At 29.0% G+C, this 25841-nt stretch overlaps 1 protein-coding gene and 1 long non-coding RNA gene across 2 annotated transcripts; one reads left to right on the top strand and one right to left on the bottom strand.

Annotated features, from left to right (window-relative positions):
• Nucleotides 1–2832: 2832 nt before the first annotated feature.
• Nucleotides 2833–6062, bottom strand: LOC122271414 (uncharacterized). The gene is made up of 2 exons (XR_006226358.2): nucleotides 5765–6062; nucleotides 2833–3679 (listed from the first exon to the last, which is right to left on the bottom strand). It is a non-coding gene; the product is annotated as an uncharacterized lncRNA (long non-coding RNA).
• A 143-nt stretch (nucleotides 6063–6205) lies between these two features.
• Nucleotides 6206–15861, top strand: LOC107449519 (DNA oxidative demethylase ALKBH2). Its single transcript, XM_016065070.3, has 3 exons — nucleotides 6206–6533; nucleotides 14082–14230; nucleotides 14768–15861. Exons 1-3 carry the CDS (start codon nucleotides 6273–6275, stop codon nucleotides 15054–15056), a joined length of 699 nt encoding a protein of 232 aa, XP_015920556.1. The 5' UTR covers nucleotides 6206–6272; the 3' UTR covers nucleotides 15057–15861.
• Nucleotides 15862–25841: the final 9980 nt, after the last annotated feature.

Here is a 25841-nt window from a genome sequence, read left to right as displayed (position 1 = left end):
TTATTCTCATACAATTAGCCATTATTTAAATAAGAAAAGCTTTAAACACTAATGTAAATACTCTTAAATAGGATCAGAACAAGATTTTTTTTAATTTAAAATTTTCTTTTGTGAGAAAAAATATTTTTGTATTAACTCTGCTTTAATGACTTAAAAAACATAAGCAAAATACAAGATCTTTAGTAATGATATTAATTTTAATATATGTACATCCTTTTGATGTATGCATAGTAAGTATGTTAGAGTAGCAACAACAATATAAATAACATGTAAGAAGTAAACATGCAGCAACATTAAAAATATGGTGATTCTACTGGAACCTACAATTTACTAAATAAAAATGGAATAAATGAATCATAAATCTATCCCAATTCAAAGTTCAGAAGACAAGTTTTCTAAAAAGTCAGAAGTTCCCTTCAGAATAAAAATACTATTAAGAAAAGTAACATGAATTAATAAGATTGATTGACTATGATGTACTCAAAACTGTGTTTAATATATATCAGCTTTAAAATAAATAATACCATACACACATAAATAAAACACTAAATATTAAATAATATTATTCATTTTAATGCAGATATTTTATATATTTATTTCTAATCAAGTTGTGCCATAACATTACAAATCACACGAAATATGTAAACAGAGTTATCAAATATAAATCCTCAAATTGCAGCACTTAAAAGGAAATTTTCAATTAAAACGGCATTACAATTTAAAGTTTAGTACACTATCCTTTGAAAAATATATGTAATATTCTAAATAAATTCAGAATATAAGTTAAAAACACTTTATTTTTAAACTTCGCGATGTTAAGTCTAAAGGCGGGTTGACACGATCAAAGTACTTTGATCAAAGTAAGCGCGCGCAATCAAAGTAAGTCATAAAAGTAAATAAAACAAAAATGGGAACCGCGAAATTTTAGGGAAAAGGGAAAATGCGAAGGGGGGAAAAAGTAACGCACTGTTATTGAGAGTATGATATATCAAATGAATAATCTCGGCCTCTCTGTTTTTAAAATTCATTCGAATTTTAAAATTATTTAATGAGATTTAAAAAATAAAATCATATTTTATTAGACATTGATATAAGTAGTTTAACCAACCCTGTGATTATATTAATGAAAAGAGGAAAATTATTGTTTTTGAAATTAAATCAATATATAAAAAGTTCCCTGTATTTGTAATTGTCTCTCACTTTGATGCGACGTAATTTACTTTGATGGGTGTTCAACTTTAATTTCTACTTTGATTCAAACAGCGATAATTGTGCCAATTGTGAGTATCAGTAATTGATTGTTATCTATGACGTATTTCCCTAAGAGGATTCTAAAAATGATAAGGGTCAACTGTAAAGTGCTCGACTTCTCGAGCAGATTGTCGGGCTGCTAAAGCAGGGGAGCCATCCCCTCTGCGGAGGATCAAAATTTCAATGGTATGACTACGGATCATTCTCAGGAATGTTTCCCATACCGCGCCAGTAGCCCATTGTGCAGCTGTTGGCACCTAAGTGATGGTAGCTTTACACATTTCTTTCTTATTTAGTTTCTGATGCGGGTTTCACACTTTGAATGCAAAGGGCACGTATTAGCATGTGTATTTTTCCATCTGTATGTCCTTTCTTTCTCCAATAAATGGTCCACCTTGGTGGCTATTATAGTTTTTTCGCTTTACTTTGAAATATGTCTTAAATAAAATGACAAATACACATTTTTAAATCACTATGTATGCAAAAATTAGAATATCAAAACCAGTTTGATTGCTTTTGAAGCACTAAAGGAGTTTCCATTAATCTTTTTATACGTTTACTGGTTTAATTATTCAAATTAATTGGGTTAAAATAGTTTTAAATATTTAAAAAAAATTTGAAAAGTCGGAAAACAAAAATATATATTATATTTTTTCATTGTTTTTGTTTTCCGGCTTTTTAATTTATTCTTTTTAATAAAAATGTGTTTTTTTTACGTATTAAATTTTTTTTCTCATTTAATAGTTTCTTTATTCATGAATTTTTATTATATTTTTCTCTTTGTATTTTTGACGCATTTTAGTAATTTTATGTACTTGCAACTTTTGTGTAACAAATAAAGCTATTATTTTTTCTTATTTTCTTTGTTATTCTCGTAATCTTTTTTGTTTTTATTGTGTTATATATACACCACTTGTTACCATCATCATTAAAGAATGTTAATTTACTCAAACAAGTTTTTCGATTTATATTCCTCATGCAAGCTATTATTTTGTAATAATTATTATCAAACTCATTACAAAAAAGCTTATGCTATATCATGCTCTTTTAAAGTCAAATTTTTCAACAACTGATATTGTAAATAGATATAGGGTTTAAAAATTTTCTCTTTTTCTAAAAATAAATTATACATAAATAAACTTTAATTTTTCATCATTCTTCTCTAACATCCCTCGCCATATATCAAAAGTAAAACCTGGTCCTACTGGTAATCCATTGAACTTGTTGATTTTAAATTATGAATTGAAATAGTTAAAACAAAAAGACTGTTTCAATAAATGTAAATAAATTTGGATTTCAGTGATATTTGCTGAGAAACTTTAGCAACTTGAGAAAAAGCTTCCAGAAAGATCTAGAAACATTCTTTGATACTCAATAACTTTAGGCATTTGCTATTTGATTCCTACATCGTTTATTATTAATATTTATATAGTATCTTTTACTTCAAGAAAAGTATTGATTTCTATAAATTTTGCATGCTGAAGCCTTTTACATCTAATACAGAAAAATATACTATTTATAAAATTTACTATACAATTCCACTGAAATCCAATTTTATTTTTTTGCAACACACAACAATAGTTCTTAGTTTAAAAAATTTTATTGGTAAAAACATCATTGGATTACAAATCATTTGAAACGGGAAAGAACAAGATATTAAATTGAATGAAATAATTTTTATAGTAAATTAAGCATCTTAGTTTAAGGAAATAATTTTACTGGAATACACTGAAACTATGAATGAAGAAATTTATAAGCTCTCACCTATAAACTATTTTGATTAATTTCTAGTACTTAAAAAGAAGAGAATAAGAACAAAAAGATTGAAGAAAACTGTCACAAAGATTTATAAATATTTTCTGTAACATGCATATACATTATGCAGTATCAACATTAAAATTTTACAATATAAAACAATTAGAAGAAGTTTACATTTAAAGAAAGAATCTTGAACTGTTTAATAATAAAAATATAATTTGAATTTTAATTTACAAAGAATATATAATAGCAAATTTCATGTTTAGAAAGTATATTTAAAAACTTTTGTATAACAATTTTGAATAGGCCATAGTAAAATGTTATTAACCCAATGAAAGATCCAGTACAAGAATTTTTTTTTTAAAAAATTGCTACCACAATAACCCCCAAAAATGTTTAGAACAAAAATAACTAATACATAATTAAGATTATAAAAGTCCTGATAAGATTAAGATTAATTAAGGTAATTAAGTAAATTAAGATAAAAAGTTATAAATGATTATGAAAGCTCCCTAAGGTCAAAACATTTTTCTCTGAACACTTTCACTACTGCTCTTTCTAATTCTGTTTATGGGTTTTAGAAAATGAAAGCTTGTAATTATTTCTGGCTGTGATATAATACAGGTTATATTAAATGCAGAAGAGGAGACAAAGAACAAATTCTGTCAACCTGTAAGAGATAAAAAATACATTATTTGAAAAAAATAAATAAATAAAAGGTTAATAAATCTTTTCTTTACAATTGATTTAATTTTTTTATACTGTTACATTACATTATTATCACGCCGGCCAGGTGGCCGGCGTGATAATAATGAGTTTAGATAAAAATTCTGATTAGATAAAAATTTAGATAAAAATTCTGAATTTTTTAATATATTTCAGTAAAATTGTTTAAAAGAAATAGTAGTGTTTCAGAATGGTTTACACCACATAAAATTAAACTGTCTTTATTGAATATTCATTTAGAAAAAATAATAAATAAATTTAAACTATGCTCAAAATACACAAAGTTTCTACTTTACTAAATTTGAAAAGAAATAACTTCCTACTACTCAAAAATAAATTGCCTATAATTGAGCACTTGAATTGTGCTGACTGTAACTTCCAATTTGTATATTTTTGAGGAGAATGAAGTTAGCAATCAAGTAACAAAATTAGTATCAACTCTTCATTAATATTAAAACAATATTTATAAAATGCATCGATTAAAAGTTTAAATTTACTTTGACAAAACTTGAATTTGATGAGCACAATGAGACATAGGCTATATATGTGGTATTTCATGAGGATTGCTCTTAATATGTCTTTTCAAATACCTTATCAAAAAATTAGTATTAGCGAATTAGTATTTAAGGAAGGAAAAAATAAACACAGAAAAATGACAAATCACTTTTCTGGAAGAAAAAAGAAATATACAACAAGACACATTTGACTGTATAAAAAACACATCTTCAAGTTTCAACACCCAATTAAACCTGTTTTGATGTTAATTACATTTACATTTTTTAACTGTAAATAGTCAGATTTCAATAGTGCATATGTTTTCCCCATACTTTTATACTAATTGTAACATACACACTTTTTGTTTTCCTTTTTGATAAGGATTATAAAAATACATATCAAAAGCGGTGTTTAGAGAACACACTGTATATTATATATTAAGTATTGTATCTATGTTCGTAAAACTAGCACATTTTAATCAAATTATTTAAGATTTTGCATATCATATGTTTCCAGAAAGAGAAAAAGAAATTTTTTTTTGCTCTTTCTTAGAGAAAATAATGTAACTTTGAACAAAAAAAAAATTTACTATTCTATTACATAAGTAAATAGAAATAAAAGCAAGTCCATAGGATTTCAATTTAATAACTGTAGCATAGCATAAAGCATCACAAACAGTCCAAAATGAATTTGACTAAAGAAATATTAAACATTTTTATTCAACAACAAAACTTTCTAAAGTTCATCAAGATAACTCATGAAAATAATTTTAAATTATTATACATGGAAATAAGATATTCTTTGTATGAAACAATTTTAGTGTCAAGTAAGCTAGTGTGAATCTGGTTAAATAAAACATAAGACATTTGGCAAAAAAGATAAAGTCAAACAAATAGACATTTTAAAATTCTGAAGCAAATTTGTATAAAGATCAAACCAATATAAAAAGATCTTAATATTAAGCTAGAAACACATAAAAATTTAAAATGGCTGAATTGTAATATATAATTGACAACTAATCTAATTCCTAAATGAGACATATGGATCTCCATGTTTTTAAAATTCCACACTTATCATGACACAAAATTTTATCTATAAGCAATTCTTCTTTAATTAAATATAGACAGAAAGTAACCAAAAACAACAATTACTTATATAAAATTTTGACAGAAAATAATCTGTATTAATATCTACACAGTAATAAAAGTTAAGCAATAAATTATAGGTACTATAAAATGATAGAGCTGAAAAAAAGTTCAACTAAATATTTTATAAACTTTAATAAAAATTATTAATACACAAACAGATCGGGAATAAATGAACTATTAGGAATGGAATACATATTTTGTGTTAATTTCAGATTATTCAGTTCAGAAATACTTCGAATAATCTATTAACTACACAACGATATCATATATACATTAGTATAACGTATATTAGTATGTGATATAATTAGTAGTATTTAATATAGAAAACGTAATATTCATTTTAAAAGCACATATAGTTGATTATAAACGAAGAAATTCTCACTTACCCGATAATATAGATAAGTTTTCAAATCCTATTAGTACGTCTAGATTTCTTGAAAGAAAGGTTCAAAATAAACATATTCCCTGTAAACAAAAACAACTTCTTCTAAATCGTCACATTTCCCTAAAAATATTTCCCTACTGGTGAATGCGCGCGCTTACTTTGATCAAAGTACTTTGATCGTGTCAACCCACCTTAAGACAACCTCGCCACCCAGGCACCCGCAATTGATTGTAGCAATTGTCTAGCGCCAAGCTCACTCCGCCCTGTTACCAATTCCTGAATTGACTGACGTCATGTTAATTTACCCCATTCTTCTAAAATTTCTGAATACTTCGGTTTATAAGATATTTGGTCAATTTAGGAATTGGTAACTGGGCGGAGTGAGCTTGACGCTAGCTTTTATCCATCAATCTTCTTATAACCCTATATTGATTGTGTGACCAANTAATCCCGTTATTATTTTCCGAATTTGAAATGTTAATATATCTTTTTAATTTTATACTGTGATCATGAATTCTCAGGAATTTTCTCGAGATAGTATTGATTTTTATTCATCACGAGAGAAAGATATATGCAGGATTCAACATGAAACATCTTTAACATGGAAAGTTATTACAAAAGAGAATTTAAATTTAAGATATGCCAGAATGTTCTCTAAATCTATGGCAGATTACATATTTTATAGACTTGAAACTGAAATCGAATATTTCAGTGGTGACTTATCGAGAGTAAAAGTTTTCGGGAAGTGGCATGATATTCCCCGTAAACAGGTACTTGGCATACAAATATTATTATTCTTTGGTCAAGATTCAAATTATGCTGTTTATTTTAAATTCTATTATTAACGATTTGTTACTAAACTATTTTGAATCGAAATGGATTAAATTTTCTAAAACTCAGTTTGTTTTGATTTGTACTCGTTTTATTTTAAGATAATTTTTTTTAAAAATAGTGATGATTTAGAATTCGTTTTGTTAATAGCAAATTTTCAAATAACATTTTTCTTCTACAACTTTGTATCATGTTTATCTTAGAAATATAATATAATGCAGTAACCTTATAAACTTAATTATAGTATGCATTCCTGTTCTGAAATAAATATTTAATTTATGAACATTTATTTATTGTTTTATTTCCCTGTCGGTTTGTTTTGTTGCTTAATTTTTAGCAAATACGAAAATTATTTTTAAAATATGGAAATTTGAAAGATTACTTTGTTGAACCTATCTCAAATAATTTTGAGTAACATTGTAGTTGCATTTTTCCTGTGCATTTTTTTAATTACTGTTTCTGGGTTATATAGTATTGATTATGAAGGTATTTCTTTTAAAGCGGAAGTTGAAAAGTAAAAGGATCTGAAGTTTTGATTTCAATGTATTTCAGTATTTCAAAATTTTCAGAGGTTTGTTAATTACATTACAAATTTACATAAATATGTGTATATAAAACTTTTTATTCTAATTGAAAGAAATGCTTTCTTTATACTAATGAACCATTTTTTATTTTTTGGCTGCATTTTATTCTGTCCAACATTGACCTTGATTTGAAAAAAAATATTCAGGATCTAATACAGATGGATTTTACTACCGTTTGCCTTCACAAAAATCATCAGAGTAAAATCAGCACTATCTCAAAAATCTGTACTTTTTCTGAAATCCGAGTTATCTTAGTCTTCAAATCGACACTTTCCTGGAAAGAATAAAAAAATGGGATCTGTAAATTTTTATGGAACGCATGGTCTTTTGGTAGAAAAATAATTTAATATTTGCACATATTTCATAAGAATTGCGAACAGATTCAAGCTTGATGACACACATCCAAGACCAGATTTAAGCTTGGCGGGGCCCAAGCTACTGAAAATGATGGGGCCCTTATAAGTTCAATTCTATTTATATACACATGAGGAAAACTGTCATTATTTTTTATTGTTAAGTATTAACATTAAATTAACAAACAAATTCCTTTACGTTACATTTTGCTTTGTTGTTCAGAATCTATAGACTTAGAAACATGAAATTATGAAGGTGTGTAGAAAATATGCAAGGAGTTAAAAAGAAATACAATTTGATTATTAGTTTTATTCTTTTTATGACCGCTGTTGAAAAACTGACTCAATTTTGAGTTTACAACTACTCATGTTTAACTACGTAGCCTTGTAATTTTGAACTCAATGCAGAATACAAGGGAATTCCTGGATCAGTACCCAAAGGTATTGATTTGTGAAGAACTTACTGGACTTTGTGACCCAGACAGATTTAACATGCACCAGTCACCATTTTACACATGGGTATTTTTCAGCCGGCTGGATTCGAACTCCCATTCTCACGAACACGAGTACATACCCTACTAACCAAGCTATTGCGGCCAAATTATTAGTTTATTTCATAACAGTCATTGAACAGCCCACCCAATTTCGAGTTTCGACTACTAATGCTCAACTCCGTAGCCTTATAATTTTGAACCCAATCCAGCAAACAAGAGAACTCCAGGATCAAATATTTGATGAAATTTTTGTCTTCGTGGAGGACGTTTGGATGGAACCAGTCAGCATTTGAGTTACATGGAGAGGAAAACCACAAAAGCCTCCCACTGTTAGTCTGACAGCAAGGGGTCTCTAATCCATGATCCGTCTACCACTGAGGGTATTTTAGGTCAGCACTGTGGTCAGTGCAAGCCGGGTGTAGAATTCATATCAACCAGCAGCCATCACCATCATCGACCAGCGAACTCGGTTCACATCATCCGGAGGCGAATGCTGTATCCCTTGAGTCTATCTTCACTGAGAAATAAGTCTGCGGGAGGTAACAATTTTCCAATTTTATTGATTTGCTTAAATTTAGTCATCTTCAAAATGTAAATGGCAATCGTAATTCTTGTGTAGAAAAAGGGAAATAAACCGTTTTTCCTTTTATTTGTGCACTGATTAATGAGAAGCAACCACGAGGGTTAGCGAGCAAAATGAACAGGGAGCGGAGCCTTCTTGTTTTTTAAATAATTGTTAAATTATTAGTTTTTAACATGCATACTTTAAAAAATAAGAAAAACATTTTTCAGTGTAATGAAATAAAAATAAAAAACTGTCATCAGCTGGAATAGAACCCACGATCTCACAGTTTCGTGTTAGATTTCATAATCTTCTGCTCCAAATATACAAACCTGCCATGTAAATTTTTATTATTATTTTTTTTAAAATTTAATAAATTAAGTCATTTGGATACTTGACATTCTTGATTTTGTTGAAAATTTTCGGATATGTTCTTTATGTAAAAGTTTTAGACACGTGCTTTTTTTTCCCTTCAATTTTGCGAAAAAATGATTTTTTAAAAAAAATTTGAGGTGTCAAAATAGAAGGCTCTCCGAAATTTTGAGAAAAAATATCTGTTTTCATGCGACAATACAGTATCTTTTATGCAATGTGAATCATGGTACTGACCACACTGAGAAAAGAAAGTGTGGTCAAAACTATAGAATATAGTAAAATTTACGGTATTTATGGGAACACCAAAATACAGGATAATTTTTTTCAATAGTGATCAGGTTATGACTTCTCATGAAAGTAACATAATAAAAATATAGTTTTTTGCCCTGCTGTTCGGTAGTAAATGTGTTAAATTTTTTAATTTTATAATGATACCTTAGGAAAGTAGTTCCAAACTGTGTTCTATGGAACTTTATGGTTTTAGAGCGAATTAGTACTTTTTGTAACCGGGGATGAATACTTTTATAACTTCTAGTTAGTTCTTTTATGATCTCTGATTATATTTAGATCCAACTTATAAATCATATCGTATATAATCTTTCTGTCTTCTTTATTAAATTATTTGAAGTAAAATATCAATTAAATAGAAATGGCATTTTTTTAAATGAAAATATATTTCTAAAAACAATATGTTGAATGTTGAACAAATTAGGAAAAGAATAAGCATTTATAAAATATTACATTAATATTTCATACCGCACTTTTCAAATCAATATAAAATAACTAAATTCTTTTATTGAGAAAAATGCTTTCCAAATTATTACTTTTAGCGTTTATAACTCGTCTCTTCAGTTCATTTAGAAATAAACTATAATTCGGCTTATCTTATTCATTTTCAGCTTTTGTATATACACCAAAAATAAATTCAAAAATGAACTAGATATAGTACAACGACTGCAAATTTAACTGTCCGATATTAAACCTTATTTAAGATTGTTAATGATAAAACAATGAAAAACCTTCATTCCTCTAATTAAATATTTAAAAAAAAGTTTTTTTTTTAGGTTATAACGTTCACAATTACCTTAATAAACTTTAATCGTAATGTCGGGGTTCCGCCATTATTTAGGGTTCCGTAGAGGGAAGCATAAATAATAATTGGGAATCGCTGCCTTAGAGCATGGCATAATAATCACTAATTCGGTTAACTTTATTTTTGACTTTTGCATTTTTATTAAATGTGTGGTAATAAGAGCTATAATTTTAAAAACCAGATTTTTCGATAAACTGTTGCATTGTGAACAGAAAAATTACCAAATGAATGATTTAAATGCCAAATATTTTGGTTTTATTACCGAAATTGTTTTTTTCCTCTTCTTCTTTTTTTGCGAGAAGTGTCGTAAATTTTACTCAGTGCGTTATTTTGAGTTCTAATACTTCCGCACTATTTATTTAGACATAAATACTAAAAATGGACCTTAGCTTTGAATGTCAAATCCAATCATGGAAATAAGGTTATTTTTTCACACTTTGACTTCTACACTTATTTTAAATATTAATATTACAGATAAATTATTTTTATAAAACAATGCAATTAAACTAAGTATACCAAATTCATTTAATTTTCTTCTGTATATCTAAATAAATATTTTGATGCTATGAATTTAGAAATAGTATAAGGAATAAGAAATTAATACCTTACTTTTTATTTACATAAAAAGTGTGTATAGCCAACAATTATTTTATATTTTTAAACACTTCGATTAGATTTTAAAAAACATCCGATAAGAGAAAAAAATGTTATGAGATGTAAAAAAGAGAAAAAAATATATATTGGGCTTCATAGGGCCGCAGCTCCGAATAAAACTTTAAAAAAAGAAGAAAAAAAGTGGGATCTGGGGGCCTTTGCCATCTCGGGGCCCCAAGCTACAGCTTATTTAGCTTATACGTAAATTCGGCCTTGCACACATCCTAACCTATTCTTATTTGTATTTAAACTAAACTCAGTGGTGCGACAGCTCATAGAGGGCCAAGGCCTACTGTGCCCATCTCAGTTTTCTTGACCTTGGGCTCTGGGGTGCAGGAGCAGATGTTCCGGTCAGGTGGTCAGCCGAAGGCGGAACCCCCAGTGTTTAGTTCCCAAGCATGCTTGGTACTCATTTATCGACCCACTGAAGGGATGAAAGGCTGAGTCGACCTTGCCCGGCCCGAGGATTGAACCAGGGACCTGTGGCACGACAGCGCTACCGCTCAGCCACTGGGCGTCCTTATTTGTATTTGCAAGATTTAAAAATCGCAAATCGCGATTCATACTCGCCTGTTTTAAAAATTATATGTTGTGATTCTTCTCACAATTCAAAAATCATGCTTCACGATTGTGATTCATATGATTTAAAAGTCAAAAAACTCGATTCATATCCACATGTTTTAAAAATCATATGTTGTGATTTTTTTTTCAATTCAAGAATCAAGATTTAAGAATCATACGATTCGTGTTCACGCAATAAACAGTGAACTTTTATTGTGTGCTGAAATTGCAAACGTTGGTCTACTGCATGCAAAACCTTTCAAAGATGTAGATTTTTTCTAAAAAGATTTTCCTCTATGTAGTAGTGACAAAGAAACAGAGGAAATGGTAAACGTGAAGGAATTTAAAGAATTACAAATAACCGATTTACCTGTTAAGGTTCAAAATGAAGAATGAATTTATATGAAATAAGATTTCGAAAATAACATCCCAGGATGGATGCTGTAAGAAATATAGTTAAATAGCAAAGAGCATGTTTGGTATTTTAAGCAAACAACAATGCTGAATGTGAGAGGGTCTTTAGCGTAGTAAAAAAAAACAAACTCCATTTAGAAGTTCATTATTAGTGTTTGTACACACTTTAAAGGTGCTTAATATCATTTTATTTTACCGTGCAAAAATTCAGCAATCTTAAAAGTCCCTAGGTTTAAGCTGTCTAAAAGTTCATACTTTTTTTTTTTTAAAGGAGAAAGTGTGAAAGGAATTTTACTTTCATATTTTATTTTTTTGAAAGTAAAAATTCAGGTTTTTTATTTTTCTAAAGCGATGTTACATCAGGTGAATTTAAAATTTGAATTATAATTTTTTAACATGCTTGATTTCATTTAGCTTTTGAATGTATATATATATTTAATATTTGGTTGCTTGAGAACTGTTTGACCGATTTGCTCAAATCTTGTATTTTGTCATCTAAAATTGCATTCTTTAAAATGATGTAAAGAAATTGTATACCCTACAATTCAAATTTTTTTTTGACTATTAATAAACAAAATACAGTGGAAAGTCGCGTATCCGGAATCGGCGGGACTTTCTGAAGTCCGTATATTTGATTTTTCTGTATAATTGACCTCCAAGGTAAACAAAGCTTAAAATGATCTGAATCTAAGAAGCAGAAAATAAATGAACATTATTTTTCGGGCAATAATGTTTTAGTATTAGAATGATATCTAATCAATCATAAACAAAATATTAGAAAAAAAATAATTATTGCTATTCTAAAAATAAATATAGAAAACGAAAAAAATTCCCAGTTATGAAAATATTAATTGCTCTCTCCACCATTTTGAACTAGAACGATTCAAGCAAGAAGGGGAAATTCCCGTCATTCAATAAGGTGGGTAGGTGGAGAAGAAAAATTCATTTCCTCCTTACTTGTCATTCAAGTTGAGGGCGGGGTAGTGACAAATTCTTATTTTCTCTCCCATCATTGGCTATCAATCAAGCATAAAGGCGTGGCATGCTAATTGGGTTCTCTTTATTTTTTCTTGTGTGACTAAAGGGGATTCCCCCTCCACTTTAACATTCAAAAAGGTTCCAGGAAATGCCTCTTTTACTAGCCAGCTGCATAGAAAGAAGGGGGAGGGAGGGGACTCAGTTGTGCTCTTTTGAAAACAACCCCCCCCCCTTTCCTGCATTCCAGAGGAGGAGCGTCATGGTCTTAGTAGATCTTCTGTTCTCTTTTCTGTTGATTTATGGGTTCAATGCATAGATCTCTAGAAGCTGAGAAGGGGAAAAACCTGTCAAAAGACTTCGTTTTTTTTTTTTTTTTTAAAAGGAGAGGGGAAGATGAAGAAATGTTTGTTTATTTTGATTGTTAAAAAGTGTCTGGGAAATCGACCCTTCCGGAAAAGGGACGTCCGGATATGGGACGTTACACTGTAATAAATATTCTGGAATTCTGGAGATATGGTAAAATATGCAAAAAGTAAAATTAACATTAAGGGGTCCAAACTTTGGACCACTCTTCTGACCAAACTATTGAAGTCATATTTCCCAGATTGCAGCTACCAGCTATATTTTGAGTGTCAGAAATTCGAATCCATCAGGGAAAATAAGGTATGTGTATTCAGAGAAAGTGAGTTTTTTTGTCTGATGATGATGTGATGATTTTGTGTAAAAGCATTATCAATTATTTACTTTTATAACACTTTGTTGAGTGTCAAAGCTTACTTTAGAAATGTAAGGTCAAGCAGATTACAATGTTGGCAAGTCTGTATGTGTAAATGAGTGATCTTGGTGAGCATAAAATGGATAAATTAAGAAATTTTATCAATTTATAAAATTTAAATAAAATACCTAAAAAAGAAAAAAGCAGAGAAAAGGAAATATATATAAAAACATAGAAGTCCATGATTTTTTTCCCCAAAAAATTTGGCACAAACTCTGAGATATGTTATTTGATGCTTGATTTTAGTTCAATTAGTATCAGTCAAGATTATTTTCATTCAAAATGATCTGTTGGAATCTTTTTTATATTAATAAATTTTTTTAAAAGAACCTTAAAAAGTTGGCTAACTTATCTCGAGCCTGGTTTTTTTTTCCTTCCATCTCATGAAGCATGTTTAATCATGTAACACAAATATATTCAGAAACGTTATTGAATGATAAATGTTTTCCAATTCAGTATCTGAATTATTTTCTTTAGTATTTAAAATGCAAGGTGATCATAGAGCTTATAATTATTAATTTTCAATGGAATATAAAGATCTATGAAAATACGGACAGGTATAGTTATTAGGTTTTTAATTTACTGTGCAATGTGGTTTAGGCTTAAACATGCTCATAATAATTGAATGCATTAAATTTGTGTAGGTTTCATATGGAGAGGATGGATTATCCTACTCTTTTTCCGGAAATCGGATTCCTGCTGTGCCGTGGAATAAAAGTCCAATAGTAGCTGAATTAAAGAACTGTGTTTCAAACATAACTGGAGTTGAATTTAATTTTGTACTCATAAATAGGTAGTTTTCAAACTGTTTATTTAACTTATTAAAGTTAAAATCTGAATTATCACTTTTAGAAACAATTATTTCCATTAGTTTTTTAATTTTATGTTTTAAATCCATAAGCTTTAAAATGAACCAAATATATATACTAATTTTATAATGATGTTGTTTTTTAGTGTTAAATATATCTTAAATTTTTTACAAAATATAAATTTTGTTAAAATTTAGTGTGTGTGTGTGCGTGTGTCTGTTTTTTTTATTTTATTTTCCAAATCTGAATTTTACATAGACTTGGCAAACCTAAAAAAGGAAAATAAATTCTTTTATTTTTTTAATATGAGTCCTGACTCCAGCCCCCCTCACCCCTAGTAATATCTATTATTTAGTATAATTTTTTTTTTAAAAAAGCTTTAAAAATAAGAAAATAAAATACACTAAATAACTTTTGAAAAAAAAAATCTGACTATATTTGCAAAATACCAGGCATTTTGTAAGGTGCTTTGGTTAATGGGTCATATTAAATGTTTTTTTTTTTTTAAATTTTTTTTTTAGATATAAAAATGGAGAAGATCATATGGGGGACCATCGTGATGATGAAAAAGAACTTGTTCCAGATGCCCCAATTGCATCATTATCTTTTGGTCAAAATCGAGACTTTATTTTCAAACATAAAGATTCAAGAGGAAAACAGGATGATTCTTTAAAACTGCTTCTAGAACATGGCAGTCTTCTTTTAATGGAATGGCCAACAAATAGACATTGGTATCACTGTCTTCCTGTTCGAAAAAAAGCCCTTAATGCCAGAATCAACTTAACATTTCGAAAAATGCTTCTCCAATAAGCATTTAAAAATATATTTGTATAAACCGTAAAATATTTTTAAGGATCACTAGTATAAGATAAAAGTTAACAGTGAAAACTGAATAAGGATTAAATTTATGGAATATCTACATTTATTTTTTCAGCTATTATATATAATAAAGTCATTTCTTCATAACAATTTCCTAAGTACTTTAACTGAAATTTTGTTATTGAATATAGTCAATATTAGTACAGCCTTCCCAACACCTTTTCACTATACTGTAATAACAATGGATTCAAAAACTGTCTTGTATCCTACAAATATTTTTAAATTCAAGTCTGAAAAATTATTTATTATAGTATTAAAATTCTATTTTAATTTAACCTCTATTAAGAATATTTTGGCATTTTTCTGTTTTGATAAAGAAATTATTTCAGATCGAAAGGTTCAGGGAAATGATGAAAACTATGGCAAAGACGTCTTAAAATTCTGATCGTGTAGTGGCCAATATGTAAGCCACTTATGCAGTTTAATACCACTCAGAAGTCATAAAGAACATTATCCTTTTGCTACACCCTTCCATACTGGTAAGCGTAGCCAATATGAAAACAGGTATTTCATTCTTCAAAGAGGGCAGCTCTTACATCCTGCAACTCTCTGTGACATGACATAAAAATTTATGGATGAATTTACAATTGAAGGCAGAACTGCACTCAAATGGCAAATTTTCATGGTTGCATAGCTTCTTAATTTTATGGAATGCTCACATCTGACCACATTTAATACTCTCTGGTTCACTGTAGAAGGAGTGTTTGGCTGTAACTATAAAAATTTTTTTTACTCATTCTGGATTGAGATCTACATTTTTTCTATAGTGATTAAAGCATATACCAATGAACCCAAAGAGTGGATTTTTCGTAGCTGATATCAACGACTGTTGCTCTTGCAATTAGAATGTGCATTATCTTTCAAAAAGATAACTCTATGTTTGTTCACCAAAAGCATTTATTTGACCATCCAATTAGTGTTGAGACATTTTCTCAATTCTAATCAGTATTGAAATATTTTTTGAGGCACAGTTTAATAAAACTCAACATTAGGTTGTTAGAAACTTCATGTTCTGACTCATGGCATGATTCATTTTTTAATTTGTGTCTTTAGTATGAAACTGGGCAACCACTTCTGGAGGATTCATTCATCTCCCTGATTGTAGTTTTAATGTTCCAAACAATTACAGCAACTGAGAAATCTGAAACAGTCTAAATTTCAAATCATGAGAAAAATGGATCTCAAATAGGATTTTCCTATAGGAGTTTGAAATCACCTGACTTGATGCCGAAATAAAATCTAACTAAAATTTCATGCGTAGATAGTAGCATTTAAGGTAGCTCTGTGATATTAAAATACTAGAATTTTTAGTTGATTTTTACCAGGGTTTGTACAATCCTTCTAAATTTGGGCAAAAAATACAAAAGGTCTTTAAAACTTCTTATTTTTTTCCCCCATCTTCAAAAGCTCTTACTTCATTTCTTTTAACAAAATAAACCACCTCTTTTATCATCGTCCTATGTTGGGGAGAGGTTGAAAGTCAATGATGAAGACTCCTTTAATGATTTCCTCAGAAACAGTTGATTTGTTTTGTGAGGTTCTAGGGTTGAAGTCCTATATTTTTATGAAAAGCTAAAAAAGCATCACATATTTTTCAAAATTAGCCTGTATTTTTTTCCTATAATAACTTTTTTTTTTTTTTGCATCAGAAGACAATCTTCTGGATTTTTACTGATTTATTTTATTTCCTTCCTCCTTAGCTAATCAAGATTAGTTTGAAATTCACTTGTCCTTGATCCAGCTCAATAACAAGTCAGGGGCCTTACAAATAGTGCTCTCCCTCATTTCCTACCTCTTGAAGTTGTTAAACAGTAGTTTCAAATAATGACTAAGTTTCTTCTACCTATTAGGCTGTAGGGAGCTCCTTGGAGCAACTCCTTTTTTGTCATTTCCATGGTGGCACAGGACAGGCAACCATATAATAGCAGGAATGGAATGAATCATTTCTGCTTTTCCATTTAAAGGGTATTTATCAATTTCATTAAAGTCATTGAGGAAGGGAGGAAGGTATTGAAATTGCAATAGTCTGTCAAAATCTTTCTTTCTCTCTCTTCTACAAATCTCTCATCTGTGGGTTATTCTATTTAAAAAAAGAAAGTTGAAGGGGCCTCTTTAGGTCAGGGGTTGTTTTATGCACCCATTTCTTATCTTGAATTGGGCTTGTATGGTGTTAGTTCATGTGGAGGAAATGAATGTAACTTAATAATCTGATTGGACCTCCACTGCCTATTTGAAGAAATCCTTTGAGGAAGAAATGAATGATGTCTTAGTCTTTTGCAGGTATTTTGTTTTAGTGCTTTGTAAACTTAGACTACTCTTTTGTGATTTTTTTTTCTTAACAGTTCCTGAGCTAAATTATTAATGTCGTTTTCTTTTAAAGTGCTAACTCTTGTTTTTCTCTTAAAATTATGTTAATATTTTGTTTCATCACGATTACGTTTTGTTTATTTTTATTACGTATATGTATAATCTGTTTTAGTTTTGAAAACAAGTTAAATTTTAAGTAAAAGATGCCGAATCATTTCACACGATTTCATGCTGATTGACTTGATTTAGGGGATAAAAGTAATGGTAAAGTTAGACTGGTGTCTGATGGGTAAAGATGAATATTCTGCTTACTGCACTGTTTCTCAGTGTACAGTTAATATTCAGTAACAGTGGCAAGATTCAGCTTTTGCTGCATTCTGGCACAACAAAACATAAGAATTATAATGAAAAAAAAATAATGATGCTTCTCAAAAGCATCTTGTGATTGCTGATGGCAATAGTGTTTGTTTGGAATCAGGATCCAGTACTACTGAATCAAAAACATATGCACTCTTACTCCAGAAGATAAACTATTATGGTCGGAGATTATTTGGACTATCCTTGTTGCTCTGAGCAATTGTTTTTTTTTTTAATGCAGGATGATGTAAAGAAGTATTTTCAGGTGTCTTCCCAGACTCAAAATTGTGCTCTGGGATGACTTTGCATTCCATGAAAGTATCTATATCTCATGGACTTAGTCCTTAATTTTTTAAACAGATCACCAATGAGTTCAAGAAGGAGAAACACCTTAATGTTTGACGAGACGCTCAATGATTGAAATTTAGAGCAATTTGATGTGCACATTTGTTATTGGTCTAGTAGTGGTAGTGGTTTATCTGAAAGATACTTAGGTTCAGAACTGTTGGGGCATGCAACTGCCCTAAATATTTTTAAGGCAATGAAAATATTTTAGATTCTCGTGAAATAGATTTAAAGCATATAATGATGCTTGGGTCCGATGGACTAAATGTTAATAAATCTTTGTTTCAGTTATTTGGCAAAAAAGTTACACAGATTATATAACTAATTAATGAATATATGAACATGAAACTTGCATGTTATACATAATGCCTTTGGTAAAGGTTCAACAATAGAAGAGTTTGGGAATGTTGTTAATTTTTTAGAGAATATTTATTCCTAGTTTGAAAAATTTCCTTCTGCGAAAGAGGATCTCCAAAAAATTTGACTATATTGGTTGTGAATATTCAAAAATATCGATAAATGTTGTGAACTGTCTGATGAGTGGCACTTGTATGCAAATGATGAAGGCATTTTTGAGGAAGCTAAATGTAATGAGGATTTTTAATTTTTATTTTGTTTCTTTATTGCTTGTTTGAAATAATCGTGAATTCAATTTTATTTTTTAGAGAGGTTTTAATCTATTAAATTAAGTACTATTTTATGCTATTTAGATCATTTCATTTCTTTTATAATGCTAATTTTGAATTAATTTAATTAGTATGGTACTTAATTATAACAATTTAAATTCTTTAGCTAAATGATCTAATTTAACACAATACTGTTCCCTTTCATTCATTAAATATGCATTTCAGTGTGACTTATGATTGCTTTTGTTTCATATGAATCTATACCAACTTTATTTCTTCATTGCTTGTTTCCAGATAGATTTGAATCTAATTGTGATTTAAATATATTTGTTCTTTGTCCTGCTAAATGGCGCAACAATAAGCCTTGCAATGAGCACTGGCTATATCGCCTCAAATTTTACCAATGAATTGAGAGCAATCAACCTTGCCCTAGACAAATATTCATCTCTTGGTAGTGGACACAGTGGACTGGAGTTTTTTGTGACAGTAAGGTTGAACTAGAAACAATCCATGCTGGCCAGTCAAGATTAACTCAAGATATCCTGCAACGGCCGAGAGATCTGGAAAAATCAAGCAAGATCTTCACCCTGTAATAGATGCCGGCACACATCAGTGTCCCTGAAAACGAAACAGCAGACAGCTTGGCTAAAAAAGGAAGAAATATACATACCAATACCCATAGCCGGACTACTCTGCATGATGCTAATGCAATCACAAGGAAAAGGAACGCCTAAAGATTTGCAAAGAAAAGAGATCTTATCAAAACCATAACCTGTGTAAGATCCAGGCACTTCAGGAGCATAAAAATCGACAGAGATTGAGTACGAACTTTTGACCTTGCAACAATTGCCGAGATACACCACTAACTCCTCACCATGTGTTTGACTGACCTGCAATTTTACACCCCCTGGCTCTCCTTGGGGAATATCCTTCAAGCAAGTGCCTGGATCTTAAACAGGTTATGGTTTTGAGCAACTCTACTCTGACGAGATCACCGAGATTGCTGCCTGTTTATTATTTGTTTCTATTTTAGTTTTCTTTAATTTGTGTGACCCTTAAAACCATTGCATTTAATTTCTTATGTTAAATGCTGCATTTAATTTCTTATGTTAAATGCATTGGAGTTTTATCAAGTTATATTGATTTAGTTAAAATTCTTCAATAAAAACTTTGTTAATAATGGTAAGATAAGAAACTATGGTTTTACATACATATTCCTCTTCTCTCCGAACTAGAGCATAGGGCTTCTATCATACCTCTCCATTTGTTGCCAGCAGTGTTGCCAGAACTTAAGATTAAAAAGTAGCGAATGGGAGCTCCAAAAGTAGCGGATTCGAACATTTTGTAGCCCAAATATATATATATATATTAACAAAATTAATATCACAGCATAAGTAAAGTGTAAAGTTTGCCATGTTTTGAGTGCTCTAATTTATTTTGCTATATTTCTGTAAAACAACGCCGTTTGCCAGAAAACACTAAAATTATAATAACATTGGCTAGCTCGTTTTTTTCCAGCTTTTTTATGTGTAAAAATCAGTCGGAACTGTCTTCGATATTTTAATGTTGGTGCGGTCTTTGAGCTGCATAAGAATACTAAGAGGTTTCGACCTCAGCTCGCTTCGTTCCCCAACCTCAAGAACCTTAATTACTCGCACATAAAAATGTTCTCACTAGCTAATTTTTTTTTAATAAAAATTATCTCGCGTTTCGAGGAAATTAAAAATAAGACCTAACTAGGACCTAAACTCCAACAAGAAATTCAGAAAAGTTCAACTTCATGGGCCTACATCTGTGTGTATTTAAAAATAAAAGGCAAAAAATCTTTTTTTGATAAGCAAAATAATTTATTTAATCATTTCTGCTCTGAAGTTCGAAACAATACAAAGTACAAACATTCAGCTCGCAGATGAGAAATATGACTTTGCTTTTCTTTGTAACAGCATCAATAATTGTTTCAAACTCGATTGAGAATAGTTTTGATAGTAATTTAGTGAACAAATGAATATTTTGATTTGGACCACGTATGAAACAGTATTTTAAAGCGTCTACGAAGCAACAAATATTTTTAACTAATTTTTTTTTCATTTATAGTAGCCGTAACATCTGTTGTAAAGTTTAAAAAAAAACAATGATAAAAAGATAGATTTGCACTAAATGCTCGTAAATATTTTCTTTTCTCGCAGCTCGCCTTAGTTGCTGTGCTTACTTTACTTGCACAGTGAAACCTGTTAAGTTGACCATCTCTATAAGTTAATCACCTATCTAAGATTTTGATGATCAAGTGCAAAACTGGTAAAAACAATTTATTATCATTTTTATAAGATGACTTCTCTTATAAAACCATCAAATTGTAGTTCCACTTCTGATCAGTTTACGATAGTTTCACTGTAGTAGCTTTAATAATTTTCTAAACTCCTTTTATAACACGCAGCATATACATTACCGTGTTTATCATTTAAAGTAATTATCTTTCCTAGTTATTTTGCAATTACTATAAATGTTTCGAAAGGTTTAAAATGTTGACATTTTCGAATTAAAAAAATTGTCGTTATTCAGTTTTCCTGATCCCTAAGTGCATTATGTTTCAATTAACTTAGTCATTTTTATTCATAATTTCATTGTTATAGTTAATTATTATTTGAAATTTCATAGTATATATTTTTGTTTTAAAAACAAAATCCATCTTTTGCGTTTCATCGTCATCATTGGGTGGGCCTTGGCCTTCTATGAAATATTTCTTCATGTCGTTCTCCTTGATGCCAATTCTGATTATCATTTGCGTTTGGTAATACGAATTTTATTTTAATATGATAACTATCCAAAACTTCATTTTTATTTGTTTCATTTATTTATTGCATATTTGGCAAAATGAGGTGAAAAATAATAACTGTAACCATAGCAATACATATTATAGCTTTTTTTAAAAAAAATAATTTCATCATTTACAACGGGCAAATCTAAGCTCTAGAGAGATATAAAAATTTTCCTATTTTTCGTGCAACTGTGAATAGATGGTGATTTACAAAAGTGAAATGAATTCACTAAAAAGCATTTAACAGTACGATATTTTTTGGAAACTCATTGTCATTCACAACAACTATTTTCATTCATCAGGTAAAATGACTTTGGATTTAATTTTTCTGAGTTTCAAAGCGAGTAACGTGATTTTTTTTCTCCAGAAGATAAACGATTAATAATAGTTGGAGTTAAAAAACATTTTCCCCATCATACTCTCCGTGCATTTTTCCATATATATCTTTGCGATTTCCCGAGTCTACGATTTGAAACATAAACATGGAAAGATTATAGACTCCATCAGTAAAACATATCAATAAGAATCCAAAACTGAAGCGAGAACGTTTTCAACAGCAACAAAAATGTCCTTTTTAAAAATGGTAAAGAAGCTGCAAACTTTCAGAATCATTTTATAATGGGAAGGAAAAAAATTAAAAAATATATATATATTTCAGTAAGGAAAAAAAGTAGCGCATATTTAAGATTTGTAGCGTTCGAAAAATAATAAGTAGCCCAAAAAGTAGCAAGTAGCGAAAATTCAATTTTCAGTAGCGGGAACTTTTAAAAGTAGCCCAATCCGCTACTTGTAGCCCAATCTGGCAACACTGGTTGCCAGTTGTTTTGCCCCTCTCCATGTCTTTCCTATTGTTTTCAATTAACTTATAATCGTCCTACAACAAGTATTTTTAGTTCTTCCTCTTTTTCTATTACCTTGAAGGTTCCCATCAAAACCTTATTTTGCTTTAAATTTTTCAGGTTTATGTAGAACATGACCAATCCATTTCCATTTATTAATTTCTAGTTCAATTGGTTTCTGTTTTGCTTTTCTAAGGATTTCTGTGTTACATATTTTATGGAACCACTTAATACGTGAGATTCTTCTTAAACTATTACTTGAAGTTTTTTCATGTTATTTTTATTGCAGTGCCATGTCTCAGATCCATAGAGTAAGACAGATTTAACATTAGTATTAAAAAGTCTTAATTTTTGTTGAATTTGTTATGTTTTTGTTTTTTCCAGAATTAATTACGAATAACGTAGCTGCTTTTGGGCTTTGTTTAATCTACAGTACAGAACCCGTTATCCGGAAATCAGAAAACCGGAAAACCAAAAAACCGGAACAAAATTCGATAAATTTTCCCCCCCATTTAAAAAAAAATTTTTTTTTCCTCATAAGATTTTAGAATTTTTCTTTCTTTTTTGAAAGATGTTTACCTTACCATCATTTTGGAAATAATCATTAGTGTATTACTCCATCGTTTTTTCTTCTTTTTAAGATTATTTCCAAAAAAAAAATTTTTTTTAGTTAGGTTTAACAATAAAAAAGCGGCTTTTTGTAGCGATTCAGAAAACCGGAAAAATCAGTTATCCGGAATAGCGATGGTCCCGATCGTTCCGGATAATCGGTTCCCTACTGTATTTAGTATGTCTTCATCAATTCCTCCTTTGTTGTTAATTATACTTTCGTGATACGTAAAACTATTTATCTCCTCTAGTTTGTTATTTGCTAAGAATAACTATGCTCCTGCTTCCTTATAAAATTCATTAATTTAAGTTATAAATTTCATCAGTGAATATGTTTTAAATTAGTTGAATTTAAATTTATTTTTAAAGATATTGAAGGCCTTTATTTGTAATTGCAAAATATTGAAGTAAATTTTTTGCATTTTAGTGTTTTATGGAAATATTATTTTACATCTATAACTTTCTGTTCCAAAATTTCAATAATTCTGGGGCAGTTTTTATAAAAAAAAATCAATTGCTTCTGGCATTTTTTTTATATAAAGCCTTTGTAAATTATTCTTAAACTTTGCGTGGATTTGATTTATCAATTTTAAATCATGAAAGAGAGATACAAACATAAAGCTGCTCATACTGAAATTGTTTATACCTAACAAAATTCTGTTTTAACAGAAAAAAGTTCAAAGCAAATATACTGTTCGTTCTGAGACAAAAGCTTATTCTTGATGCAACATCCCTATTTGTGTATAAAATAATGTAATGGAAAAATCAAAGATTTTTTTTTTATAAATTTTTATTTTCTTAAAGCAAAAAGTAAATATTTACAATTTTAGTAATGATTTCAAACAGTGGTCGGAAAAAGTTATTGTTGTAGGGGGAAACTACTGCAATTGCTACTTTTTTTGAAGTTTGTAGTGTGGTGCTACTCTTTAAAAAAAGTAGTGTAGTGAGTTGTGCAATACAAAAAAAAAGTTGCTTGTAGCGATTCCTGACCTCTACTTAAGTATGGAAACAAGGTTTTAACACAACAAATTTTTTGAATTTGATGGATAAAAAATCTTCATGGGTCTATCGATAGCTGCAAGATGCAGTAAAAATGGCTAAAAATTAACTTTTGTCTATGGCTAAAAATTAACAAGAATTACATATTTAGTATCACATGTAACTAATATTTAAACTAGCTGTTACGAATAGATAATTTATCACTTTGGTTGCATTTTTGCATGAGAATGTCTACTTGTGCAACATTGGTGTTATTTTAAAGGATGGGAACATATTTTTGATGTACTTAATTTCTTAGATGAAATAAAAGAGCATAGTAAACTTAACAAAATTTCAAGTATTTGAATATTTCCTAGCATTTCTTAAATTAAATATTCGTTGTCGAGAAAGGCATAAAAAGTTGATGGTTAAATAAAAAAATTCGAGGGAAAAAATGTTTTAGAATAACAAACTGGCTCATCTAAACATGAATAAAACATCTTATTAATAAGCCAATATTTTATTCAAAACCATTTTGAACATAGGTGTAAATTAAGTTCCCCCGGCCAAGTTCGTCACCCTAAAGTAGTATTGCAATACATTTCGAAAGTAATTTGTAATAACTACATTATGAAAAAGTAGTTGTTGTTATAATTACATTTGTAATAAAGTAGTTGTAGTAAATAACAAAAATGTGTATCCGACCACTGATTTAAAATGACTTGACAAATAAATCGGCTGTGTGTGTAAACTCAAAATAAATAAACATAAAGAAAAACATATTTAGCTCTAGTTACATGATTTTAAAACACAGCCATAGGAACAAGGAATTGAAATATTAGATATTTTTTTAAATAAGAATTACACTTAGCTACAAAATTAAGGATAGAAAAAATTTCATGATTCTAGTAAATTTTTCCTTAAAAAATTTGAATCTTCAGCTAGATTTTTTTGTCTGATGGTCCTTAATATGGGTATTTTTAGATGCTTTTTAAAATTATATAAAAATGCTTGAAAAGGTTTCAATATTAAAATGTTTTTTTAGAGCAAAATAAAAAAAAAATTAATTTTATTTTTCCTGTGTCAACTTTAAACTGAGAGTTTCTTAAGATATATAAATAATTTTATTCAATACTATTAATAGTCATATTCATTTTCTCTTTCCACTTTAAAAGAAACTATTCTATTCTTGAACATTTATTTCTCTTAGCAAAAACACAGTTTTTGTGCTTCGTTTATTTTACTTCATATAACATTTTTAACAACAAGATTTTAACTAATTATTACTTAGTGTTTTTATATCTATTTATAATTTCTACACTAATAAAAATTGCATTTTAAGCCAAAATTTAATTATTTATGAAATGCTGCATTTTTATTTTATTTTTCAATAAAAGTTTGTAACATTAAAAATCTGTTTTAATTTTTATTAAAGCTTAGACTTCCAAAATTCATCCAGCCAAAATTTGTCGTAAATTTCATTAAAAAATATTTATAATTTCTTTTTTTCTTAACTAACTATTACTAATTCCACAATAATAATTTCGCAGATTTCCTGTAATAATTCCACAGAGAATTGAATCCACTATTACATATATGTTGTCTTTAAAATCTCAAAACTATATATTTACAAGTTCATTTTCTTCATATATACTAATTCACAATACAAATTAGATAATTCGAAATAACACTTATCTCAGGATAGGATAAAACAAATATCACTAAATAATATAAAATAATTTGTGAAGGTAAGTACTTAAAAAGAAAATAACACTAGAAGAAAAAAAAAGAATAAAATTTAAAAAAAAAAAAAATGCTTGACATTTAAATATCAAAAGAC

This window comes from Parasteatoda tepidariorum, chromosome X2, assembly GCF_043381705.1.
Source record: "Parasteatoda tepidariorum isolate YZ-2023 chromosome X2, CAS_Ptep_4.0, whole genome shotgun sequence".
Lineage (NCBI taxonomy): Eukaryota > Metazoa > Arthropoda > Arachnida > Araneae > Theridiidae > Parasteatoda > Parasteatoda tepidariorum.
This window is presented reverse-complemented; position numbering and strand designations above follow the sequence as displayed.

Coding starts and splice junctions, on each gene's coding strand:
- LOC107449519 (XM_016065070.3), top strand. CDS start 6,273: ATGAATTCTCAGGAATTTTCTCGAGATAGTATTGATTTTTATTCATCA. Junction 6,534..14,081: donor ATGATATTCCCCGTAAACAG/GTACTTGGCATA, acceptor AAATTTGTGTAG/GTTTCATATGGAGAGGATGG. Junction 14,231..14,767: donor AATTTTGTACTCATAAATAG/GTAGTTTTCAAA, acceptor TTTTTTTTTTAG/ATATAAAAATGGAGAAGATC.